Below are 27,177 nucleotides of genomic sequence, written 5' to 3' on the forward strand. Positions count from 1 at the left end.
AAGGAAATGAAAAGCCCAGAGAAAAAGGAAAGCAAAGCCCTAGTAAAGAGGGAAATCAGAATTCTAAAGAAGGAAACCAAATCTCCAGAGAAGAGAAGCAAACCTCCAGAAAAGAAGGAAACCAAATTCCCAGAGAGGAAGGAAATCAAAATCCCAGAGAAGGAAATCAAAGCACCAAAAAAGAAGGAACCCAAAGCCCCAAAGAAGGGGGAAGCCAAAGCCTGAAAGAAGGGAGGAACCAAAATCCCAGAGAACCCAGCTGAGCTGGAGAAGAACTCTTTATTTTATTCACACAACTTATTTTATACAGTTTGCCAAACCTAATGTGCAACTTTAGGTAGTTAATCGATTTCTTATTACTAGTTATGCCAGTTATTCTGTTGGATAATAAAATATATTTTACTTGTGCATCAAATCTCTCTGTTGTATTCTTTGTATTGTTACCTATTCTCTTCACTGATTCTCATGGGACAAATCCCTTGTTCTTGCAGGTGCATTTGTTTTTCACCCTCAGATCAGATTGTTCACCAAGTCTCATTCTCAAAATAACTTCACATGGGAACTTGTGACTGCTTAGCTGCACTTAGAAGAGATGACAGGCCAGCTTTTAATATAGCAGAACAAGGCCTGATTTCATAAGGCCTTTCTTTTATCATTATTCTACCTGTCTCTGACATCTCCCCCTTTTTGTTCATTTTAAAAAGGCTCCTATGTTCTGATGTTGAAACAGCTCGCTCTTGGGAGGGTATGATCTCATGAAGGTTATCACTGGTTATCTGTTAGATGTGGGATAAGATACATAAAAGACCAGTTCCAATCAACAAAACTTACCCAATTCTGTCAAGTCATTGACACAGGGTTTTGCAGCATGAGCAAACAAAAGAATAATGTCCAATGTCTCTTAGGGAAATGGAAAGAAATGACCATTGTTTCCAATTAGCTGAGAAGTAGGAGAAGGTCCATTAGCTGGAAATGTTGATCTTGGACATCACTGAATGTCCTTCTGGCAGCTGGAACAGGGAAGAACTGAAGAAGGTTGGGAGGAGCACTGTCCCATGATGATGCCATGAGGCTTTTGTTGGCCAATTGCCTCTGTCAGTTTCCAGGCACAGCTGTGTCTTGGCAGTCCTACTCCTGTTCCTGTTCTGGCCACAAAGGCTGCAAGGGGATGAGGTTATTTCTCTTTCCACTGGGCCTCATTTCTTCAGAGCTGATCAGTATCTGATGGAATGAACAGGTGACTGCTTTGAGCTGTTGGTGATAAAACACAGGCATCTCTTCTCCTGAAGTTAATGAATCAATTAGGCTTCCCTGTGGGACACTCCACTGGGATTTAGATGGGATGACCTTTTTTCCAAGTTTCTAATGTAAATATTGCATGATTCAAAATGTTAGTCGTCCAAATTTCTCATGTACATATTGCATTATTTGAATGTTCTTAAGGCGTTCATTCCTCTTCTTTTTTGTTTTTTTAAGAATGAGATGCATGTCTTTTGTTATGAGTATGAAGAAACAGCGTAGTAAAATAATACACGTAGTAGACAAGAAACTTAGAGCAATTAGGAATAATTTGGATACAACGATCGGGAATATTTCAAATAGCAGACAAAACTAACAACATAGGTGGAATGAAATAAACAGAAATCTCTGAAATAATGTACCATCATCCCAGAGTCTGCAAACAGCTGACAAACCTCGATTCAGTGGGGACTTGGATAATTATTTCCAGATCATAATTCCCAAGCTCCCTTTAAAAATAGTTCAACTGTCATGTACAGACGGTGAAATTGCAAAGTCAAAGCAACTCCAATCTAGTTTTGATGCAGAAAACATCTGGGTCTGTTGGCAAATTCCTGTCCAGGTAGAGCTAAGGCCTGGCCACCACCCAAGCTCTAAGTGGGAGAGAATTCCCTAAATGTAATTTTAAACAAGGCTCCTAAGAATAGCACTTAGGAGTAAAGGTCTAGGGGTGAAAGACTGATGAATCATCCAATAGCCGTCTCCTCCAAAATCTCCTCAGCATGGAGATGCTTTAAACACAGCAAACTGTTGGAGTGGTTCTGTAATAACAATTGGGACTGCATCTGATTGCTTAGAGTAGATGTCACAATACCATCAGTTTAGAGAAGACTTCTGACAAAGCTGAGATATCATTTCCTGGAACTCTGAAAAATACTTGAAAATCATGAGGCAGCACTGGGTCAAACCATGGAGCCCCAGTGCAGAGCCCAGCCAGAGGGGTAGTCTGGTCTAAGAGATACATGAGTAGCTAGAGAACAAAAGAAGGATCCTGAAATGACACGTGTCTTGTAGATAATTACACCAAAAGATGGTAAAACATATGAAAAGCTGGCTATAAAAACAGGAATAGAAACATGAATGTATTTATGACAGAAAAAATGCAACAAAGGAAACACTGAACAGCTCACTCATAAAATTTATGATATCTCAGATTAAATAACACTCAAACCTGATATAAATTCCTTTTGACATCAATAGAGCTTAACAAGATGAACTCAATAAAACCCAGTCCTAAAAGGATTTCAAATTAATAAACATAATTTCATTATCACCTTAGTAGAACAAAAAGCACACTCAAGAGAACTCAATGTTAATTACTATTAATACCGAACATAACTGGATCCATAAAAAGCTGGAATAGATCATTGCTGAAATGACGTAAAACTGAATCTTAACATTTATAAAATCTACCAAAATTTACTTAATAAAACTTAGCCTTATTCAAGAAGGTAACTGAGCGTTACAATATTTGGCCTTAATTTAACAGAATTCAAACGAACATTCTTAAAAGTTATAGATATGACATGATGTAACTCAGTCTAAGGTTATTAACACAAAAAGACAACTTAAAGGTGAACAAGCTGTAAGTGAAATAACAGCATGATGGTCTGCTGGAGGGATTAAAGTTGTAACAAGCATATTAGAATTAGAAGTAAATCAGTTATGAGTAAAACCCATGGTAACTGCAAATTCCATGGAAACAGAAATTCAGTAAGACTTTTCAAAGTGCAGGGTTACTGGGAAATAAATATAATAATGTGCAATTTAGCATATTGCTGAACAACTCAACAGCTTTTAGTGACAGTATCTGGCATCATTTTATATGGCAAATGTGTTAGCATTCTTGTTAAAGAGATCAGACCATGTTAAAATTTGATAGGTAATAAGGCACTGCATTTACCGCTTTTCAATCTCTCCAGTAACTGTAAAACTACATAAAACAATCAGAATTTAGTCAGAAACTAAAATAAACTTTTAAAAACCCTAGAGCACCACGTTTTCAAGGCACACAAACACAGCTCTGGGCCAGAGCGGGGCCTGTGCCGCCCACAGGGGAGAGGGAAGGCGCTGCCCAGAGGGAAACTATGGGGAGAACAGAGGCCATCTAAACTGCAATGACATAACTGTACACCAATAAAGCTTCTCTCAATATTCACACACTATTCATCCCTTAATTGCCAGAGCCAATCATCTCATTTTCCATCTCCCAGCAGGGCCCTGCGGCCGTGAGTCCAGCCCGCTGGGGCTGGCCCGGCTCGGCTGCCACAGCCCTCCCGGGGCCGCTGCACCTCTGCTCCCCAAACACTGCGGGAAAAGAGCAGGGGAAAAGCAGCAACACACAACAAACTCTACAACCTGCACACAAAAGATAAACACAGAAGAGGCACAAGCTGCATTTTATTGCACATTCTGACAACAGTCACTGACTGAGAGTTGCATTTCCAAGGCCAAGATCTGTCTTTTGAGAAACCTCAAACTCAGAAATACCATTTTTACTAGATGTGTACAAGGCCAGGCCTCACTGGAGGCACAGCTTTTCTCGCAACTCTGCATCATCTTGAACTGAAAAAGAATTAAGCAGTGTGCTCATGAGTCTGGCATCTCAGCCAGAAAGGCCAGGTATTAGAGCGAAGAAGTCAGCCTACAAAATCTGATTATTTTTTCTCTTCCATTGTCCTGTCAATAATGATAATCAGAATATATTTCCACATGTTAACATGAAGGTGTTTGTATTTACAGAAGCAGGAACATATCTATGAAGGCTTTTGAATTCTCTTCAAGGACAAGGACATTTGAACCAACAACCCTTTCTTAATAGAGAGGCCCAGTTTAACTTTTCACTGAAGATGTTAAACCCAAGGGCAGTTCATGCAGTGCTGTCTTTACATGTCGCTGTAGAGACAGGCAAGACACCTATTTCTTCATGCACAACAGCCCATCTTTATTCTTCACAGTTCATATTTCTATGGTTTTCTGAAGGCATTGTGTTTCATTTTAATTGCTTAGTAACTTAGTGCAACTCAGTTCATTGGTTAGTAGTTGCTCATGTAGGTGTCAGTCAAAACCTTTCCTCTCTCTAACGCGGTTTCCATTCTTGTCTCCTGCATAGAAGATGTGGGTAGAAGTCTTTCCTCTCACAGGTGCAAATTCCTTTCTCACAGGAACTTGTCAGGCTAGCTGTTAGCTGTACTTAGCCCAAGCAGCAGGCCTGAGCCATCATTTTACAAGGGTAACAAGGCTCTTCTTTTATAGGGTTTACCTATATGCAACATTGACATACGATTCTTTCAATCTTAAAGAATCATCTTTAATTTCTTTCACGTGAATTTTGACCTTTGTAATATTTGTATATGGTAGATTTGGAGTTCAAATCTGTTTTGAATCATGCCTTCATAGAATCCCAGACTCATGGAATCATTCAGGCTGGGAAAGCTGTGTGAGACCATGGAGTCCCAGCTGTGCCCGATGCCCACCTTGTCCCTGAGGCGACTCCGGCGTTTCGGGGTCTCCCCAGCCCCGGCTGCTGTGGCAGCCCAAGACAGAGAAGTCCAATTCAGCACGACCTGTCCGGGCCCCTCAGGCAGGCCCCAGAGCTGCAGGCAGTCTTAGCAAGCTCAGCTCTTCAGTGATTCTCAGCTCATTTGTGATTTCAGCTCTTGGCTTGCTGAGTGCCTTTGGCAGATGCTGGCAGAGAGAGGAGAAGGCTGTGTGAGGTTCCACAGAGATGTCTTTATTGATGTCTTCTGAGAAGGTCTCAGGGACAGCTCTTCTGCAGAACAGGGCAGAAGTAGGGCTTTATATAGGGTACAGGAGTTTTAGAAACAATCCAATAGTGAGGGTCGAGGCGAAAGTGAACTGTGGGCTTACAGAGAGATAAGCAAGGGTCCGAGGGTGGAAGAGGGGATTCTTAGGTCCTGTCATCATGACCAGGCATTTCCTGTCTTAGGCTGCTGAATGCCATGGAGGCATTGCAGGCCCTGGGCCTGCTACAACTCCACTTTCTGTATTTAGAAAAAAGGCGTTCCTTATAGTTCTTTTAAACCAATGGAAAAGGCATGAGAACATAGCTAATACAATGACAATTACAAGGAAAATCCACAACATTCCCTTAACCAAAGATGCAACCCATCCTGTATATCCCCACTGACTGAAAAGGTCATTGACCCAGTCTGGGCTGTTTTCTACTTTTCAGTCCTTCACCAGTTCCTTCAGTTTCTGGATGTTTGCGTGGATGGATTCCTAGCATTAAGAGAGATTGAAGCAGCACATCCCTTCCAAGTCTTGGCAGCCGTGTCCGTGGGCAAGCAGCAGGAAGTCAATTGCTGCTCGATTTTGGAGTGGTGCATGTCTTGTGGTTTCTTCTTCCTTTCAAAGATCGCTCAGGGCAGCCGATGTAGCGCTGGCTTGCTTACTGAGCCAGCACCCAGGGTGATTCATTTCACCAAGGGCTTTAGCTGCAGTTACCCATGGTAGGAATAGGGAGACAGAAATCCTTTTTGGTTTGTTCCAATCGTATAATTTGGGATTGCAATTTTCATCAAATTCTGTGTAGGATCTTTTGTGCCATTTTCATTCACTTTCTTTTTTTCAGTTATGTAACAAGGTTATATTTGATGTGAGGGTAGAAAGTTTTCCAAGGGTACAGGGACCTCCCTGTAGCTATGAGGGGATCCCAGCCCATACTCAGTCACCAGAGATGAGAAACGTTCCCTTGGGTAGTACTTTGGGGTGAAGAGAGGATACAGAGATCACACGAGCAGTGTAATTACACCAATCAGGAGGGTTATAGGCTTTGTTAATTGGTGGTGTGTCTTTCTGGTATCTGGTTTTGGTCTGGTCAATTTCTGGCCAATTATTTTTTGGACACCTAAAGTAAAATTTGACACAGTATGTGGCCTTGGAGGATCCCAACAGGTCCAATTCTTGGGGTTCCTCGAGAGCACTGGGCAGCATTTTTGTCCACTGGTCCCAGGTGCCCACCAGGTTGGGTCTCTTACCTGTGGTGAGGAGGAGCTCTGAGTTTTAGACGGGCCAGGCATCGGCTGCGAAGGGAATTCCTACCAGACATGTGGAAAGTGGGTTATCCATGCTTCCCATGGATAAGCACATGTTATCCTGTTTTAACGTCCTTGCTGAGGTTACCCAGACATTGTGGCCAGGCTGTGGGCTGATCCAACTGATGGCACATGGTACAGTGAAGAAATCCAAGCAGCAGTGAGGACAGCACCAACGGAGACATTTTTCATCTCTGGACAGGAATGGAGCTTCTGATAGGGAATATAAGCAAAATTTGTTATCTTGATGGTGGGAGGGGAGGGTTAGGGTTTTCTCCTTTGTTCCTTTCCTCTGTTCCTTCCCCTCCCCCCTTTTTTTTTTTTTCTTTATTTTCTTTTTTTTTTTCTTTCTTTTATTTTATTTTTTTTTTCTTTTTCCTTAAACTAAGGATGGGGGAGTGGGTATAAGGTTAGGGGTTTTTGGTAAGAGTTGAGAAAGGGGAATAATAGGGCTTTTTAGGATATAAAGGGATAATAACATATAATTCAGAGAACAATTTTGTGTTCAGGCTGTGTCTGGCTTATGGCTTGATGCAGCAGAATGTTGTTCAGCTTTCTGTTTTGTCTGCTGTCCCGTGATGGGATGGGCTTTTCTTCTGTATGTGGACATTCAGGGACATCTTCGTCTCCAGGAAGAACTGGTCTGGTTTTGAGGAGGTCTTGTGTTTGACTCAGGGGAATTCTTGTCAGTGTTTGTGGGAGTGGCTTTTGCAGTGCCTAGGTATGGTTTTATGTTTTTTCCTGGGTACCATCCAGGAGCAGATGGGAGTAGAACACAGGCATCCCCTCTTCCCCAGGTAATCAATTGGAATGGCCCAGAAATTTGATGTGTTTTTGGGTCCTTCACCAGTACAGGTGGTTTCTCAGTGAGCTTTGCTTGGGTGGTATTTGCAAAGTGGCGAAGTGCTGGGGGGTCAGGCTCTGATGTTGTAGAGTTCAGGAAGTTGATGACATAGAGAGCCTTGCAAAGTCTTTCCACTGGAGATTTCATTTTTGTTTCTCTTTGCTGCTGACTGAGGACTCTTTTGAGGGTTTGATGTGTCCTTTTTACGATGGATTGTCCTGTGGGATTTGCAGGTATGCCTTTCTTGTGTTCTATTCCCCACTCACTGAAGAACTCTTTTAACTGACAAGAGGTATAGGGAGGTCCATTGCAGAGAGTATTAGTACAGAAAGTATTTCTACTGCCTGGCTAGTAAAGAGAGGGCACGGACTTTTACAAGGAGTGCATAACCCAGGCCTGAAGCCAACAGACAGTCCTAGAAATGTCCTTGGACCAGAGATGAGAGGAAGTTGGACAGTTACACAATGGCTGCAGACTAGGCTAGCTAGACACCAGGAGATACCAGCAAAACCGCAAGGCAGCAATTACACAAGATAGCAGCAGACCGCAGGACAGAAAGAGTGTAGAACCAAGAAAAGCATGAGCAGCTGGTTTACACCAATCACAGCATGAGTCAGGGCTCCTGGACAGTCCCTTGTAACCAATAATATGTACGCTTGAGCCGCATGGACAGATAACAATGCTATATAAGAGCCTATCAATTTCCAATAAATCGAACAAGATGCATACCTCGTGTCGAGTCGTATCTTGATTCCAGACCCCTTATCTCTTCATATCATTACAGTGGGGCATGCTGTGCTGAGACAGATACAACCTTGTCCTATATATACAAGCAACATTGTCTGATTGCCTGAATGCGTTTCAAAGTGGCAAATGCTTTGGTCTGTGTCCAAACGTGTGTCTTGATCACTTTCTAATGTCCCCTCACATATGTACCCCAGTTGGTTCCTCATAGAACAGGGCTCTAGGTTGATGGTCTGCCACTCTCCTCTAATTTCTCGTGCCCATGTTCTATGTTCAGAAGGATACAACACAGTCCCTTCATGGTTTAGTCCCAGGGGAACTATTGGGTGACTTAAGCTCACTGATGCATTACGTATTGTTAAAACAAAGGCTGTTACTTTACTAGTCGCAGGGTTATAAGTGAAGTTGGCCAAAGTCCACCAAGATCCCTTTCCATATCGGATGCACTATCCCAAACAATTTTGTGGAGTTCAGCAGAGAATATTCCTCTCTGCCCTCCCTGATGATGCAGCAGCCACTGACTGCATCCACAGTTGTGCTTCAGTACACCCAAGAGCTAGTGAGATGTTTTCACTGGCTCTGCCTAATGCATTAATTATTACCTCATCGTCCTGTTCTTCAGTGTTCTTCCTTTCTGGCAATACTTTGGAGAACTTCCAGTGGTTGTCACCTAGTGCTAGCAGGGAGGATTGTAAAGGTTGCTGTAATTTAACTAAGTCACTCCCCACTGTGGTTAATTTATGCATCAACACTTCTGAATCTATGGTGTTTAGCACTCCCAGTCCAGTCCCTAGCAGCCCAGTGAGATCTCTTTTACTCCTGAAGTTAGCGGGCATTCATTCTTGAAGCCAAGTGGTCCAGTCCATGAAAGGATTTCTGAGAAATGGGGCATACTCTAGTTGAATGTCCAAAGCATTTACCTGTATTCCCATTTCTACTCGCTTCAGAGACCATTCTGGATTAACCAGCAGTCTCTGAGTTCTTGTTTTCTTCATAGCATACGGCCCAATTCTAGTAATCACAGGAACTATAGGCTGCACTTCTGCTTCTGGAATAATTGGCCTTTGGGTAGGAACAGCTTTCTTTTGTGTTAGTGGGGTAGTTCTGATCTTGTTCTTCTGATATTCAGTGCACACTTGAGTGATGCTAAAGTCAAGATCATACTCTCTTATTGCACACCCTTCTATTTTTAGGGCACTTACTCAAACATTTGTCACAGCATTCAGAGCTAATCTGAATGAGTTTCATGGGTGGATGGTAAGCCTCATGCAACCCACCTTGCACAAATGCATAGCTACATCCCCAAACATTTCTCCCTTCCCACAAACGTGCATTTGTGACCTTCAGGATCTCATTTAGGGCCCTATGAGAGTGGGGATCACAGGCCCTCCCTTGGCACCGGTACATCCCAGTTACGTTGTACCTGCGCGGTATGGCACTGGCTCCTGTTACAACCATGGCAATGGCTATAATAGTTACCACCTTCTCCATCATGTCCATGATTTCTCTAAGTCCATTTATTCACGGTTCCGGGTGAGCTTCAGCTTCAGTTCTTTGTCACCTGGCATCAGTTTCCAGACTTCCTCAGGGGCTTTCTTCACTCGGGAGTGATGGATCCAGGCCTGCTGTTCTTTGATCTTGAATGCAGTAAAGATAGTGAGGAGCACCTGGAATGGTCCTTCCCACTGCAGTTCCAGGGTCTTTTCTGCCAAAGACTTAACATACCCATAATCCCCAGGTTGTACATCATGTACTGGTCCATCCAAATCTCTGTTTTGAGCTCCAGCCACATATTTTGCAGTTCCTCTCAGCTGTTTATTCAGGGCTATCATATACTCGGGTAGGGTTTCCTCCCCTATTTGTGTAGGTGTGGCTCCTTCTTGAATTGCATATGGTCTCCCATATAATATTTCAAAGGGGCTCAATTTTTCCCTTGTCCTTGGTTTTGTCCAAATTGGCAATAATGCTAATGGAAGAGCCTGGGGCCAAGGTAGGTTTGCCTCTTGTCCCAATCTCACAATTTGTTGCTTAATCAAATGATTCATCTTTTCCACTTGGCCACTCGATTGAGGATGATATGGGGTATGCAGCTCCCAGTCTATCCCCAGCTGGTGGCTAATTTGTTGCACAATTTTCAATGCAAAATGCGGCCCTCTGTCTGAGGATATGGTGGCTGGAACCCCAAACCTCGGGATTATTTCTTGCAACAGTGCTTTGCTTACCTCTCGTGCTTCAGCTGTCCTAGTAGGGAAAGCTTCTGGCCAACCTGAAAAGGTATCAGGCAATACCAAGAGGTAATGATATCCCCCCTTCCTGGGTAATTCTGTGAAATCGATTTGCCACTGTTGCCCAGGTCCGCAGCCTTTCCCAATTTGTCCAACTTTAGGCTTTGGGATGTTTTTAGGATTAGTTCAGAGGCAAAGACTACACTGACGAGTTACCTGTATTACTGTGCCCTGGAGTTTCCTGGCCATAATTTTTCCTTTCAAATGGTTGTACAGGGCATCTACTCCCCAGAGTGTTTTTTCATGTTCTTTTTGCACTGATGACCACAGCAAATAGGAAGGCGCTACAAGTTTCCCTTCCTCTGTTACAGCCTGTCCTTCTTGATTATAATTTGCTTTTTTTGCCTTAAAAAGTTTCTTATCCTTTTTATTGTACACTGGCTTACCTTCAATAGAAATGTTTCCATCTGGGATCAATGTTGCCTCCACTGTCTCCTCAAATACCTCACCTCTGGCTGCGTCTTTTGCCTCTCTGTCCACCAGCATGTTCCCTTCTTCCAATTCAGAGCTCACTTTTTGCTGTGCCTTAATGTGCATGATGGCTGCCTTCTCAGGTAGTTGTACTGCACCTAGTAGTCTCAGTATCTCTTGTGCATGTTTAATATTCTTCCCTTGTGAATTCAACAGTCCTCTCTCTCTCCAAATGGCTCCACGTGCATGAACCACCCCAAACGTGTACCTTGAGTCCATGTAGATGTTAACCTCTTTTCCTTTTGCCAGCTCTAAGGCTCGAGTTAAGGTGATTATTTCAGCCTTCTGTGCAGAGGTGTTTGCTGGTGAAGGTCCAGACTCTATTACCTCTCTGCTTGTGGTAACCGCATACCCAGGGTGCCTTTTTCCACTGATGACATAGCTGCTTCCATCAGTGAACCAGGTCTCAGCATCTTCAAGTGGGGTGTCCTTCAGATCCGGGCAGCTGGAGAAAGTGGCTCCAGTGGTCTCCAGACAGTCATGGATCACTGCTTCTCCCATACTCCCACTGAGGAAGGAAGCTGAATTCACAATGTGAGTTACCACAATTTCAACACCATCTTGTTCCACTAGTATAGCTTGGTACTTCAGAAACCTCTGTGGGGAGAGCCAATGTCCCCCTTTTGCCTCAAGGACTGCAGACACCGTGTGGGATACCAGCACAGTCATTTTCTGGCCCAGGGTGAATTTGTGTGCTTCCTGGATGTTCACTGCCACTGCTGCAACAGCTCTGAGACACCCTGGCCATCCTTTAGCTGCCGTGTCCAGCTGTTTGGAGAGATAGGCCACTGCTCTCTGGTACGGGCCTAACTTCTCTGCTAATATTCCCAGGGTAATCCCTTGTTTTTCATGGGAAAACAGGAAAAATGGTTCACTCACGTCTGGAAGTCCTAGAGCCGGAGCTGACATGAGGGCCTTCTTTAGTTGGTCACAGGCTTGGGTTGCTTCTTTTGTCCACTGAAGATCTCTGCTCCCTTCCCTGATCAGGGCATATAGAGGTTTAACAAGTAACCCATAGTTAGAAATCCACAGGCTGCACCACCCTGTCATGCCTAAAAAGGTTCTCAGTTCCTTCAGTGTCTGAGGGCTCGGGGTCTGGCATATTGCTTCTTTGCCATCCTGCCCCAAGGTCCTTTGACCTGCACTCACCTCATAACCCAGGCAAATGACTGTTTGCCTCACCATCTGGGCTTTCTCCTGGGATATTCCATACCCCTGCAGGCCCAAACAGTTTAGGAGGCTTACCGTCCAGTGCACGCGTGTCTCCTGGGTCTGGGTGGCTGTTAGGAGGTCATCCACGTACTGCAGCAACTGCCCTTCTCCTGGTGGAGGTTTCCAAGACTCTAAATGCTTGGCAAGTTGCTCCCCAGATACAGTGGGAAGTTCTTGTACCCCTGTGGTAATACACACCATGTGAGCTGCTTCCTCCGTGCAGTTTTGGGGTTCTCCCATTTGAATGCAAAAATTTTCTGGCTGGCCTCGTAGAGAAGGAGGCAAAAGAAGGCATCCTTCAAATCTAAAATGGTAAACCAGGTTAGTTCAGGTGTTAAAGGAGTTAATAAAGTATAAGGGTTAGCAACTACTGGATACAAGTCTTCAGTTACTTTGAGAACAGCCCTTAGGTCTTGTACTAACCTGTATGACCCATCAGGCTTTCTTACTGGCAAAATGGGGGTATTGAAATCAGACTGACACTCTCTTAACAGTCCTATTAGCAAAAAGTTTTCTATGATTTTGCTAGTCCCTTCTCTGTCTTCCTTCTTTAGGAGGTATTTTTTAACCCTTACTTGTTGTTCCCCTTCCTTGAGCTTAATTTGTATGGGCAATGCATGCTTTGCTCTCCCTGGTATATTAGAAGCCCATACACCAGGGAATATTTGATCCATTATTTTCTTGAAGTTTTTCTCTTCTTCACTTACAATTTCAATTTCTTTGATTATTAACATTAGGCTTAACAGCTCCACATATTGTTGGTCCTTTACCTCCAAACTAATTTCTCCATTTTTCAATATTATTTTTGCATCCAGCTGCTCTAGCAGATCCCTGCCCAAAAGTGCAGCTGGAGCATTAGGCATATATAAAAATGGATGAATCTCCCATTGCTTTCCCAATTTATACTTTAATGGTTTGCAAAAATATGCTCTTTCAGATTGACCAGTAGCCCCCTTTACCATAACATAATCATTTGTTAGAGGTACAGGACCTTATTCAACACTGACAATGTTGTCCCTGTGTCCACTACAAATTCCACTTCCTTTTCCTTGTTCCCCAGTTTAACTACAACCAGAGGGTCCCCTAGGGTAGGGCCCTCCTGTCCTCCTCAGTCCTCCTTCACATGAGCAACCAGCCTTTCCCCCAACCCCCAATCGCTTCTTCTCTGTTCATCACCCCTTCTTCATTCTGGGCACTGGTTTTTCCAGTGTCCAAATTTCTTGCAAAATGCACATGGATCTTTTCCCACTCGGGGTGGTCCTTGTCTTGGCAGGTCTTGCTCACGTTTCTCCTTTTCTCCCGCCCTTACTACTGCTACTAATTTCTTCATCCCTGGTTTATATCCTCCCTCCCGATTACTAAACACTCTCCATGCTTCATCCAATAGAGTCTCCAAGCCTCAGCTATTTGGGCCCCGGATCTTCTGAAGTTTCCACCTGATATCTCCTGTGGATTGTCCGAAAAATAAATTTATTAGTTGCTGTATTCCTTCATCCAATCCAGAGTCCAGGGTGGTATATCGCCGCATCGTGTCCCAGAGGTGATCCAAAAATTCAGAAGGTGTTTGAGTAGGACCTTGTTTAACAGCATATAAGGCTGACCAATTTATGGTTTTAGGAATTGCTCATTCTAGTCCTTTTACTACAAAGTCTTGGTATCTCTTAAGCTGTGCCCATTCATCGGGTTCATTGGGATCCCACATCAGATCCTGAAGGGGAAACACATCTTTGATATCCTCTTGTGCTGCTGCACAAGTGTCTTCAGCTAAATCCTTGGCTACCTTCAAAAGCAACTGCTTCTCTGTTTCTGTTAAGGCATCAAGCAGTAACTGCATGTCTGCCCAATCAGGTAAATGCTGCTTAGCCATAAACTTCACCCTTTTAGCAACCCCTATTGGGTCATTCCCATAACCCTTAGCAGTCTTTTCCCAAGCCTCCAAATCCACTGAGAAAAAGGGGACCTTAATCATCCTTGGTTCCCCATTAGAGGTTATAGCCTGCCTTAAGGGTGCTTGTATGACTCCTTTAGTTTGCTTTCTAGTTGTTTGTGGGGGTGGGTTCAGTCTGGTTTGCCTTCTGGCCCTTGATGCTATCAGACCTTGCAGGGAAGGCTCAGGACTTGGTTCAGATTCATCCCATTCACTATCACTACTAGGCAACGGTGGGTAAAGCCTCCATGGTTCCCTTAATTCAGGAGTTGGTGGGGAAACCCCTCCCTCAATTACTGTTTTTCCCAGGGCAGATGAACCAGAAGACAAGTTAGGGGAGGCTAAAGTTGGTGAGGGTTCCAATTTTACTTGTTCCTCTACCCTGCCTCCTTCCTGCTTTCTAGGGGGTGGTAAAAGTGCCTCTACTGTCTCTTGTTCTAAGATCTCTGTTGCATGGAGCACGTGCTACAACCCTGTTTCAGCTTTTCCCTGTTAGCTTTATTATCCTTCTCAAGAGCCAATACCAGTGGATCAGATGGAGGCCTAATTCCACAATCCCTTTGCCACTCAGGGTGATTTCAAAGGCTGAAAAACATAGCAGCATAAGTCACCTCTTGCCACTTCTATTCCCACCTAAGGAAAAGCATGAACTGTAATAGAGTCTCATAGTCCAGTGTACCATTTGCTGGCCACTTCACTCCTCCATCAAGTCTATAGAGTGGCCACCACTACGTGGAAAGTTTGACAAGTTCCCTTTTAGTTTCACTGCCACCATAGCCCACCAGCTCTTTCCAGTGTGTTAACATACACCCTAAAGGGCTTCCTCTGGGAATCTCTTTGCTTTCATTTGCCCCCATGTTTCGGACCCTCTTTTCCAAAATGTCTTTTGATCTTATCCCAGTTCTTAAATTTCACTTGGTATTCCCTTGGTACAAAAATATACTGGCAACACTCAACTCTAAGAATTTCCACTGCTTTCTTTAATGTTCCTGAAACCCCATTTTCCAACAACTCAAATATTTTACTGCTATCACGTAACTCTTGACCAATTGCCAACAAAATTCATATAGTTATCTGGGCAGCCTTTTGTTCCTTTTTATAACAGAGAGACAAGTTCCAGTCTTACGTATTAACCACCTGTACCCTTGCCAGACCCACGAGTCCTGACAGACTGCACACCGAAACACGATCCACAGATCACAGCAGCAATCTTTCCTTGGGCAGGGGAATACCCCTGAACCAGGTTCTCGATTCCTGTGCCTCCTGTTCCTGCTCATACAGTTGTGCTAGCAAACAAAAGGGATAAAACAGCTTGTTAATTAATTTTCTCCTTTTCTCTAAAAAAAGAAAGGGTTAGCAGGCCTTCAAAGGCAGGGTTCAGAGCAGCAGCTGTTAGGGAAAGAACTTGTAGTTCTACAAAAAAGGGGTGGGAAAACTCCTTTTGATTCAATCTAATGAAACTACACCATGTAGTTAGGTACTCCACCCAAGTTGCAGGTTACTAATAATTCATTAAATCAGGTCCTCTGTTAAGCGTTGCTCCAGGTGTATTCCTATTAAAATATGTTTAAAAATTGGAAGCAACTTTTCATACACTATAGACAGTGTGCAGCTGAAAGCAAAGCGTATCTCTTGTCATGCTGTAACCAAAGGACAGATGGAAACCTTGCAAAGTATCAGTCAAGTTCTGGCAGAAATTTGACGATTCCACGCTGCACCAAGAGCTGTGTGAGGCACTACTGTAACCCATTCCGAAGCTTTTTGGACTGCTAACCAAATTTCTCTCACACTTTGGTGGAAAATGTTACAGAACAAAGAGTTCAGCTGCGTATCTGGGCACCAAAGAAGTCTCTCAGCTACCTCTGCCAGCACTACTTCTGGGCTCTCTGTTTTCTGCATACAACCAAAGCCGCTAAACTGAATTTCCCTTTTCTTGCTGACAACCTGACTCCTAACACTAATAGTTTAGGCTCACAAAAAAGAAACAGACAGGGGTTTTTCACGACCCCAAACACAACAAAAGTTTTAACAAGGTCCTGCTGAAAATCACACAAACTTTGGCCAGGGCACAGCACAAATCCCTCCACAAGAATTGGGGGGGTGGAGGTAAACCATCAGCACTTTAAAATATTACCACACACTCTAGCAACTGCAAACCTCACATACCAATAAAATTATCAAAACACGCGCTCACCAAACTCTCGGCGTTTTACAGGGAGATAAAAAGAGGTTTCCCAAGGCTACAAAGTCTGGACTCCCCTCTGGTTACCCAGGAAACAAATGACTGCCTGATCACCAGGACTGTGTCAGGAATAGTTGTGGGCTTTCCATTCACTCTTTTAACTACTAAGGAAACAAATTTAACTCACACAAAGCCTTTTTCACCTGACCATACATCAAATAAAAGTTTACATCCAAAAACACATGCTGTCCAAGCTCACACACAGCCTAATTCCCCTCTAACACAGTCTAAGCACAATACAAACACTTGAAATCAGTCCGCTCTCCCAAACAAAAGTGTCAGTGTTCCTCCACAATCAGGCAGGGATTTCAAAGACCTTTTACAACTTTAAGCTTACAAAACTCCCAAAAACACTTACAAACGTTAATAACACATGCCAAATCACACAAATGATAATGCTTACAACACAAACTCTCACAAACCACAACAAATACGGTGCATCTACAACCTAAACACACAAAATCACAAAACCACCAAACAAACACAGATCCAATTACAATACACACACACACACACACACACACACAACGCTGGGGGCACAACCAGGATTGTCTGCCACCCACAATGGGACCCTTCGCAGCCCAAAAATTCGGACTAACCACCCAAATGACGAGTCACTGAGGTGCACCTTTAAACTACAAATTGAAACCAGAGCCACCCCTGCTCCAATCCCAATTCACAACACCACAGCCATTGTCTCCACTACGAGACACGGACTACCAGAGCCCTGGTCCCCACTGCGGGACACGGGTTACCAGACCACTGAGGCGGGACGTCTCCCGCGTCCTATTAACTGCTGATATAATAAGGTACCTTTCCCTAAAGAGAAACATCCCTTTTGTCCGTGGTTCCAGCAGGACCTGTTCTTTCCCCACGTAGGCAGCAGGATCACAGGATCCTCCTTCCCAGAAATTCCTGGGTGGGTGCCCAGAGGGGTCCCGGACCCCCACTGGCCCCACGGCCAGAGAGTGCAGGATGTCCTGCTGCAGTCACCAAAGTGATTTATTAAAAAAATATGGATATTGATCTAGCACCGATATCCAACTGTGACGGACAAAAACTCTCTAACAGTTTAAAGCTAGAAGGTGTATGTTTATTGCGATGCCGGGTGGCGTGTGGGATAGCTCCCAAATACACACTGCAATTTACAGGTGATTACAGAGTCCTGTCATCCATACAACTACTGAATACCCAAAATACAAATACATATTCATAATTTTGGTACATCCCATTCCCCGTTTCATAGGCTAATTAGTTCAAAATCTATTAGGCATACGTAGTTTGTTCTTTGAAATGGGTCGGGGTCCCTTTCATGGGAAGGGTCCTAAAATGAGGAAGTAAATGAAGTCTTCCTCATTCTGACCTTTCTACCTTTTCAATGTAAATATGACAAATGAACCCTTGGTAGAATTCCCATTCCCTGGCTTCAACTGGTTTCAGAACACAGGAGGCCCACAATTGTCTTATGTTCCTAAAAGCTATCTGTCAGTTTCTATAGTCTTCATTATAAACCCAGCTAACCAAACATGGTGTTGACAAGCAATCCATTATTAGTTAATTACTAACTCTTACCTTCATCAAGGCCTACCTATTTATTTTAATTAATTACAATAAAGCTTATCTCTAACTAAAATCTTAGCTCCTCTAAAATGTCTAACTTCCTTAAAGTTTATGTTTCAAATCCAGCCTCTTGCCATGGTGCTCTTGGGTCTTCCTCTTCAAGATGGGGGTCCCACAAGGTGTGGCCATCAGGGGGTGACTTACGGGGTGCAGGTCGTGCTGTCCTGTCTTGGTTTGGAAAGCCAGGTGTCTGCTAAGGAAGGCAGGAACCTCCCCTGAAATGGAAAATGGAAACTCCTTCCCTCTGAATTGTTATAATTCTGAATTAAGGGGCTCTCAGGCAAAGCTATGGGAATTGGAATTCTTTTTTAGCAAAAATTAAAAATACAAAGGCAATAGCAAAAACCAAAAAAAAAAAAACCAAAACCACTGACAGAGTCAGAATACAACCTGACACCCTGTGGGTCAGGGTGCTGGCAGCAGTCCCATTGAATGGTGGCTGCAGCCCTCCTGCAGTGACAGGTGTGGCTCTGTTGGAGCAGGGATCCTGGAGAAGGGTGGAGTTTTCCTCTGAAGGTCCAGTGGTGGTGTAGATGGGCCTGGTCTTCCTCTGGCAATCCAGTGGGAAAAGGTTGATCCTCTGGCAATCCAGTGGGAAAAGGCTGCTGCAATGTTCCAAACTCAGATTCTATCCAGGAAGAAATGCTTGGCTCCTCCCGCTGGGCAGAGCATCTCCCAGTGGCATGATGTCATTTTATCAGCCATGCAGTAGCACTCAATGGCCCATTAACAGAAGGTAATTAATAATTATTGACAGAAGCTATCTCCTGGATGAAGGATTGGTTGTGGAAGAGATAAACTGCCCAATGAACAGAAGATAAGTGCTCCACCTCTGACAGATGGCAAACAGAACACACACTTAGCTTGCAATCCAGGACATGTTCTCACTGGCTGCCCCCATTCTCCAGAGTTCATGGTGACCAGGGAGGCTGCAGCTGCCGGTGCCGGGAACAAACGAGACGGGTCTTGGTTTCAGAAAGCTCCAGAATCCATTTCTTACCCCCAAAAGACAGGGCAAAGGCAGGTGCCCCCTCAAACACCTATGAAATGGTGAGACTTTAGAGATCGCTGATCAATGTCATTCATTTAACACAGTTTGGGCTGTTTTTAAGGGATAAAGATGAATCAGAAGAAAATCAAGGCCAAACCAAAAGGACAAGCAGCCAGGTGTGTTCCCAGCATGGATCACAGGGAATGTGGGTCACCAGGGCTGTGCCCAGCGTGGCTCCTGCAGTGGGGGATGGAGCTGGAGCACCGCACAAAGCTCTTCCCGCACTCGGGGCACTCGCAGGGCTTCCCTCACCGGTGCCTCCATTGGTGTTGGGTCAAGTTAGAGCTGCTGGAGAAGCTCTTCCCACACTGGGGACATTCGTAGGGCCTCTCCCCGCTGTGGATGCGCCGGTGCCTGACAAGGTGGCAGTTCTGCCTGAATCCCTTCCCGCAGTCGGGGCAGCAGAAGGGCCTCTCCTCTGTGTGACTCCAATAGTGCAGGAGGAGATGGGAGTGGGTCCGAAACCCCTTCCCACACCTGGAACACTCGTAGGGCCTCTCCCCAGAGTGGATCTTTTGATGGTAGATGAGGTTGGCGCGATGTGTGAAGCTCTTCCCACATTCCTCACACTCGTGGGGCCTCTCCCCAGTGTGGATGAGCTGGTGTCTGACAAGATGGGAGTTCCGCCTGAAGCCCTGCCCGCAGTCGGGGCAGCGGAAGGGCCTCTCCTCTGTGTGCGTGCGCTGGTGCATGAGGAGATCAGAGCTGGTCTGAAACCTCTTCCTGCACTGATCACACTCGTAGGGCCACTCCCCAGTGTGGCTCCTCTGGTGCCTGATCAGGTTGGAGCTGTGCCTGAAGCTCTTCCCACACTCCTCGCACTTGTGGGGCTTCTCTCCATCAGGAACCTGCTCATGGACCACCAGCTCCGACCTCTGGCTCCATCTCCGGCCGCCTTCCCAGCCCAGGCTGGCTCTTTCCCCCTCAGATCCCCGCCATCTGCGTTTGCAGCCCCTCCTCGTGCGGCATCTCCGGGGCTTTTCCTCCCCGTTGGGTTCCTGCACCGTGGAGCCGCTCAAAACGGCCTCTGCCACGAGGTTCTGCTGTGCTGGGCTGGGAGATGCAGCAGGAGAGAGAGGCAAAGGGGCACTGACTTCCTCCTCACCTGACTCCATGTCCAGGGACATCTTCCTCTCCCTCACTGCCTCACAAGAAGTGAGAATGGGAAATCCTGGTTTGGGGAAAACAAGGGATGAGCATGTTGAGTTTGAAGGTCCTTCTTCCCAAGTCCATCTCTACAAGTCACCAGCGACCTAGGCTCCAGAAAACCTCACAAACACCAAGATTCAGTGCTGAAAAACCCTCCCCAGGAGTTCCCCACCCCTGCTCCCTCCCCTCTGCTCTTCGGGAGTTCCCCCTGTCCCAGCTGCTGGGGTCATGCTTGCATTGGGGGTCCCCCTTCTCCTCGGTGCCCGCCCTCCCCAGCCTGCTGGCAGTCCCAGCAATCCCAAAACCTGCCCCCTCTTCGCTCTGCCCATTCAGGGATGGCGGGCCTTTTTGGGCTCCCTTTTGGGCTCCCTTCTCCCCTCATGCTCTGCTCTGGGCTGCAGGGGCTCCAAGGAGTCCCCCCTGCCCCTCTCCAGCCTCTGCAGGCTCCCGCCAATGGCGGCGCTCCCCCCTCTCTGGGCTCCCCACTTTGGGCTCCTGGGGGACACAGGGCTCTGCTCCTCCAGGCTGCCTCTGCCGCCAGCCGCCACCGCCACCCCCCCGATGTCCCCACGAGGGGCCTTTTCCGCTCAGCCTTGCACTTCTTCATTCTCCAAACATCCCCCCAAAAAAATCCCAGCCCAGGGACCCCCCGGGATATCTGGGCCGAGCTCCCCCTCCCCGCTCACCAGCGCCATGGGGGCGATGATCCCACAGGTGGGGGCTGCGAATGCACCGAGGGCTCGACCGCGTGCTTCCTGCTGCTCAGCCTTAATCCGCCTCTGTCCCTCCTCTTCCTCTTCCTGCCCCTTCTCCTATTCCATCCCCCGCCTCCTCCTAATCCTTCACCTCCCTAACCACACCTCCTTCTCCTTCTGTGGCTGCTCTCTCTCCGCCTTCCCCTTCCTCTTCCATCTCCCCTCCCACCCGCCTCCTCCTCCTTCATCCCTCCCCTTCCCTCCCTCCTCCTCCTCCCGCAGCAGCAGCGACACCCTCGCTGCCCCGTTCCCGGAGCCCTCGCAGCCCGCGGCAGGAGGGGGGCTGGAGCCGGCACAGCTCGGCACGGGCAGCGCGGGGCTCTCGGCTGCTCCCGGCCGCTGCGGAGAAGGGGGGAAGCCGGCCCGGGCAAAAGGAGAGGCAAACTGCGACAACTGGGGGCCCCACATCCAAACTGGGCCCTGCTGGGGAGCCTGCCTGGGCACTGCCAGCCCCTGGGGCTCCTCTCGGCACATCCGGGAGGGGGGAACGCACAGAGGGCTGCGGGATCCCAGCGCTGGCAGCACTGCCAGGGACTGGGCTCTGCTGGCATCATACTGGGAGTGACTGGGACTCTACTGGGTTTGTTCTGGGATCATACTGGAATCACACTCGGACCGTACTGGGTTTGTACTGATATCATTCTGGGATCATACTGGGAGTGAGCAGGAGCCTGCAGAGGCAAGTGAGACCATGGTAGGGGCAAATGGGATCTACTGGGAGTGACTGGCATTATGCTGGGGGTGACTGGGAGCAGCTGGGAGCAACTGGGATCATGACAGGAGCAACTGGGAGTGGCTGGCTGTGTGCTGGGAGGGATTGGAAACAACTGGGCTTCTACTGGGATCAACTGGGGTCATGCTGGAGGTGACTGGGATCATCCTGGCAGTGAGTGCCACTGCACTCAGGCTGACTGGGAGTGCTTGGCAGCAAATGGGATCATACTGGGGAATAATGGGAGGGACTGGCAACATGCTGGAGGGACCTGGGATACACTGGGAGATACTGGGAGTGACTGGAACAAAGGGGAGGATGAAAGAGAGCCACTGGAACCATGTGGAGCACAACTGGTTCATACTGGCAGGGACTGGGAGCACACTGGGCTCATCTCTGGATCATACTGGGAGGGACTGGACTAATACTGGGAGAATCTGAGAGCGACTGGGAACACACCCTGCACATCATCCCCCATACTGGGCCTGACTGGGAGCAACTGGGATTATACTGGGACCACACTGGGAGGGCTGGCATGTGACTGGGATCCAACTGGAGCTTACTGGGATCATATTGGTGTTGAAAGGGAGTGACTGGGATCACACTTTGGGCTACTGGGAGCACCTGAGAGAAACTGGGAGCATGCTGCAAGCAAACTGGAGGAACTGGGCAGGACTGGATGCATGCTGGAGGCACCTGGGATATTCTGGGCATGACTGGGGGATCACACTGGGAGAACTGACACCTTCCTGGGGCCACTGGCAGCGCCTGGAAATGACTACAGACATGCTGGGAAATGTTGGGGGGTTTTGTGGATTTTGGGGGGGCTTTGGATTTTGGGGGTTTTATTGGCACTTTGGGGGGGGGTGTTGTTCTGGGGGTGTTTGGGGGCTTATTGAAATTTTTTTTTAGTTTTTTTGTAATTTGGGAGGTTTTACTGAGATTTTGTTGGGATTTTTTTGGCTTCTCATAAATTCTGGGGGTTTTATTGGGATTTCTAGGAGATTTTGAGGCATTTCACTGGAATTGTGAGGGCTTTTCGTGGGATTCATTGGGGATTTGAGGTTTTTTTGAGAGTTTTGGTAGGCTTTTTGGGGTTTTGTGGGGTTTTTTGGTTGTTGTCATGATTTCTTTGGGTCTTCAGGTGAGATTTTGTGGGATTTTTATGGTTTTTGGGACATTTTTTGGGGGATTAGCAGGGTTTCATCGGAATTTTGGGCGTTATTGGGATTTCAAAAGACTTTGTAGGCTTTTATTGGGATTCTAGGGTGTTCTAATGGGATTTTGTGAGATTTATTTCAGATATCATGAGTTTTATTGGGACTTTTAAGGAGATTTTGATGCCTCTCAGCCCTTCTGCAAACCCTGGCACAACCCCAAAGGCCCCAGACCCCCAAATCCCCCACAAATTCCGCTAAACATCCCAAATTCCTCAAGAAATTACAATAGGATCCTCCAAAACCCCAGAGAATCCCACAAAATCCCAGTGAAACCCACCAAAACTAAAAAAAAACTCCCCAAAATTTCACTAAACCCCCTGAAAAACCAACCTCCCCAATCCCAATAAAATCCCCCAACATCCAAAACTCCCCAAATCCACAAAATCCCCCAAATCCCATAACCCCCCAAAACACAAGGTTTTGGTTTTGGTTTGGTTTCTCTCCAAAACCTCTATAATTCCCCCTGAACTTCCATCAAATACCCAATAAAGCCCTAAAAAAGCCCCAAGATAATCCCCCAAAACCCTGCTAAAATTGCATCAAAATTGCCCCAAAATCCCAAAAATGCCCCCCAGAACCCCCCAGACTCTCTGGGGCCGTCCTGGATCAGGGGCACCGGCCGGTGGAACAGGAGCCACCTCAGGGGACCTCGGAGCTCTGTGGGGAGGGGGCACCATGGGAGACCCCCAGAAACGGGAGGGGGGGGGGGGGGGTGGAACCCCTGTTGTGCCCCCTCGCCCCGAAACCCCCAGACCCCGGTTCAGGGGGGGCCTGGGACCCCCCGGGACCCCCAAATCTCCCCCGGGACCCCTCGGGGAGCCCCAAACCCCCCCAAGGTTGGCCCTGGATCACCCTGGACGCCCAAAACCTTCCCGGGACCCTCAGACCCCCCAGTTCCCCACAAAATTGACCCCAGACCCACCTGAGGCCCCCTCAAATCCATCAGACTGCCCCAAATCCCCCTCAATCCCCCCCAAACCCTGGGAAATCCCCTCACACTCCGCTAAAGCCCCCCAGATGCACCTCAGAAGCCCCCAGATCCCCCCAGCTCCTCCCAAAATCCCCCAAAATCCCCTCAGACCCTCCCAATTCCCCTCAGATCCCCCTAAACCCACCTGAGAACGCTCCAGACCCTCTCAAGCTGCCCCCAAAGATCCCCAAAGCCCCCTCAGACCCACCAAAGCCCCCTCAGACCCCCTCATTATCCCCAAACCCACCGCACACCCCCCTATTTCCCGTCAATCTCCCCAAAATCCCCAATTTCTCCTCAGACCGCCCCAAACCCCCCCAGTTTCCCCTCAGCGCCCTCCTCAGCCGCGCTCGCCTCTGAATCTCCCGCCTCCGCCGCCTGCACGGGCTCCCCAGCCAATAGCGGCGCGCCCCGCCCCGAACCAGCCAATGAGGGCGCGGCTCCCCTCAGCAGCGCCCGCCTCCCCGCGGCGCTGCAGCCAATCAGAGGCGAGCCGCAGCGGCGGTGGCGGTGCCGGGCGCTGCAGAGAGCGGGGGCGGCGCTGGGAGCGGCCGGAGCGCTCCGGGAGCTGCTGAGGCGGCCGGGACAGGGCCGGGAGCGGCTGAGAGGGGATCGGGGGGGCGTGGGAAGGTCCGGGGGATTTGGGGGGGCCTGGGGAGGGTTCCGGGGATGTGGGGCGGGGTCTGGGGAGGGGTCTTGGCTGGGGGATCGTGAGGGGTCAGGGAGGGTCTGGGGAGGGGTCCTGGGGCACTGTGGGGGGATCTGGGGGTGGGGAGGGGTCCTGAGAGGGGACTCGAGGGGGGTCCTGGGGGTGCTGGGGGGACTTTGGGGTTCCAGGGTGGTCCTGGGCCAACTTTGGGGGCTTTTCAGGAGGATTTGGGGTTCCCGGAGGAGATTTGGGGATCCTGGGGGTTCCCAGGCCCCCCCCTCCCGTTTCTGGGGGTCTCCCATGGTGCCCCCTCCCCACAGAGCTCCGAGGGCCCCTGAGGTGGCTCCTGTTCCACCGGCCGGTGCCCCTGATCCAGGACGGCCCCAGAGAGTCTGGGGGGTTCTGGGGGCATTTTGGGGAGAATTTTGGGATTTGGGGCATTTTGGGGCAATTTTAATGCAATTTTGGGAGGGTTTTGGGGATTATCTTGGGGCTTTTTAGGGCTTTATTGGGTATTTGATGGAAGTTCAGGGGGAATTATAGAGGTTTTGGAGAGAATTATTGTGTTTCAGGGGGGGTTATGGGATTTTGGGGGTTTTGTAGATTTGGGGAGTTTTGGATTTTGGGTGATTTTATTGGGGTTGGGGGGGTTGATTTTTGAGGGGGTTTAGTGAAATTTTGGGGAGGTTTTTGAGTTTTGGTGGGTTTCACGGGGATTTTTTGGGATTCTCTGGGGTTTTGGAGGATCCTGTTGTAATTTCTTGGAAATTTTGGGATTTTTAGTGGAATTTCTGGGGCATTTGGGCATCTGGGGTCTTTGGGGTTGTCCCAGGGTTTGCGGAAGGGCTGAGAGGCATCAAAATCTCCTTAATCTCCTTTAAAGCTCCAAAAGTCCCAATGAAACTCATGAAATCCGAAATAAATCTCACAAAATCCCATTAGAACACCCTAGAATCCCATAAAAGCCCACAAAGTCTTTTGAAATCCCAAGAACCCCCAAAATCCTGATGAAACCCCACAAATCCCCCCAAAAATGTCCCCTAAAAAATCTTGCAAAATCTCCCCAAAGACCCAAAGAAATCAGAGCAACACCCAAAAAACCTCACAAAACTCCCCTAAATCCCACCAAAACATCCAAAAAACCCCAAACTGCCAAAAAACCCAAATCCCAAATAAATCCCACTAAATGCCTCCACAATTCCAATAAACACCTCAAAATCTCCTAAAAATCCCAATAAAACCCCCAGAATTTATGAAAATCGCAAAAACTGCCAACAAAATACCAGTAAAACCTTCCAAAATACAAAAAAAACCCCCAAAATTTTCAATAAAACCCCAATCCCCTCAAAAAAACACCTCTCCAAAAGCACCAATAAAACCCCCAAAATCCAAACACCCCCAAAATCCACAAAACACCCCAACGTTTCCAAACTTGTCCCAGCATGTCTGCAGTCATTTCCCAGCGCTGCCAGTGGCCCCAGGAAGGTGTCAGTTCTCCCAGTGTGATCCCCCAGTCATGCCCAGAATATCCCAGGTGCCTCCAGCATGCATCCAGTCCTGCCCAGTTCCTCCAGTTTGCTTGCAGCATGATCCCAGTTTCTCTCAGGTGCTCCCAGTAGCCCAAAGTGTGATCCCAGTCACTCCCTTTCAACCCCAATATGATCCCAGTAAGCTCCAGTTGGATCCCAGTCACATGCCAGCCCTCCCAGTGTGGTCCCAGTATAATCCCAGTTGCTCCCGTCAGGCCCAGTATGGGGGATGATGTGCAGGGTGTGTTCCCAGTCGCTCTCAGATTCTCCCAGTATTAGTCCAGTCCCTCCCAGTATGATCCAAAGATGAGCCCAGTGTGCTCCCAGTCCCTGCCAGTATGAACCAGTTGTGCTCCACATGGTTCCAGTTGCTCTCTTTCACCCTCCCTTTTGTTCCAGTCACTCCCAGTATCTCCCAGTGTATCCCAGGTCCCTCCAGCAGGTTCCCAGTCCCTCCCATTATTCCCCAGTATGATCCCATTTGCTGCCAAGCACTCCCAGTCAGCCTCAGTGCAGTGGCACTCACTGCCAGGATGATCCCAGTCACCTCCAGCGTGACCCCAGTTGATCCCAGTAGAAGCCCAGTTGTTTCCAATCCCTCCCAGCACACAGCCAGCCACTCCCAGTTGCTCCTGTCATGATCCCAGCTGCTCCCAGTCACCCTCAGCATAATCCCAGTCACTCCCAGTAGATCCCATTTGCCCCTACCATGGTCTCAATTGCCTCTGCGGGCTCCTGCTCACTCCCAGTATGATCCCAGAATGATATCAGTACAAACCCAGTACAGTCCGAGTATGATTCCAGTATGATCCCAGAACAAACCCAGTAGAGTCCCAGTCACTGCCAGTATGATGCCAGCAGAGCCCAGTCCCTGGCAGTGCTGCCAGCGCTGGGATCCCGCAGCCCTCTGTGCGTTCCCCCCTCCCGGCTGTGCCGAGAGGAGCCCCAAGGGCTGGCAGTGCCCAGGCAGGCTCCCCAGCAGGGCCCAGTTTGGATGTGGGGCCCCCAGTTGTCGCAGTTTGCCTCTCCTTTTGCCCGGGCCGGCTTCCCCCCTTCTCCGCAGCGGCCGGGAGCAGCCGAGAGCCCCGCGCTGCCCGTGCCGAGCTGTGCCGGCTCCAGCCCCCCTCCTGCCGCGGGCTGCGAGGGCTCCGGGAACGGGGCAGCGAGGGGGTCGCTGCTGCTGCGGGAGGAGGAGGAGGGAGGGAAGGGGAGGGATGAAGGAGGAGGAGGAGGGTGGGAGGGGAGATGGAAGAGGAAGGGGAAGGCGGAGAGAGAGCAGCCACAGAAGGAGAAGGAGGTGTGGTTAGGGAGGTGAAGGATTAGGAGGAGGCGGGGGATGGAATAGGAGAAGGGGCAGGAAGAGGAAGCGGAGGGACAGAGGCGGATCAAGGCTGAGCAGCAGGAAGCACGCGGTCGAGCCCTCCCTGCATTCGCAGCCCCC

General features: G+C 48.1%; 1 protein-coding gene and 1 pseudogene across 1 annotated transcript; one reads left to right on the top strand and one right to left on the bottom strand.

Moving 5' to 3' along the window:
• Nucleotides 1–27,177, top strand: part of LOC135292575 (zinc finger protein 208-like) — an 837,577-nt pseudogene that overhangs the window by 580,204 nt on the left and 230,196 nt on the right.
• On the bottom strand, nucleotides 9,462–19,444 carry LOC135292482 (uncharacterized). Its single transcript, XM_064406683.1, is given in 5 exon segments — nucleotides 9,462–9,581; nucleotides 10,167–10,210; nucleotides 10,679–12,082; nucleotides 12,085–12,543; nucleotides 19,060–19,444. Coding segments are annotated over 5 exon segments (2,412 nt in total).

Source organism: Passer domesticus, unplaced genomic scaffold (assembly GCF_036417665.1).
Source record: "Passer domesticus isolate bPasDom1 unplaced genomic scaffold, bPasDom1.hap1 HAP1_SCAFFOLD_37, whole genome shotgun sequence".
NCBI classification, from domain to species: domain Eukaryota; kingdom Metazoa; phylum Chordata; class Aves; order Passeriformes; family Passeridae; genus Passer; species Passer domesticus.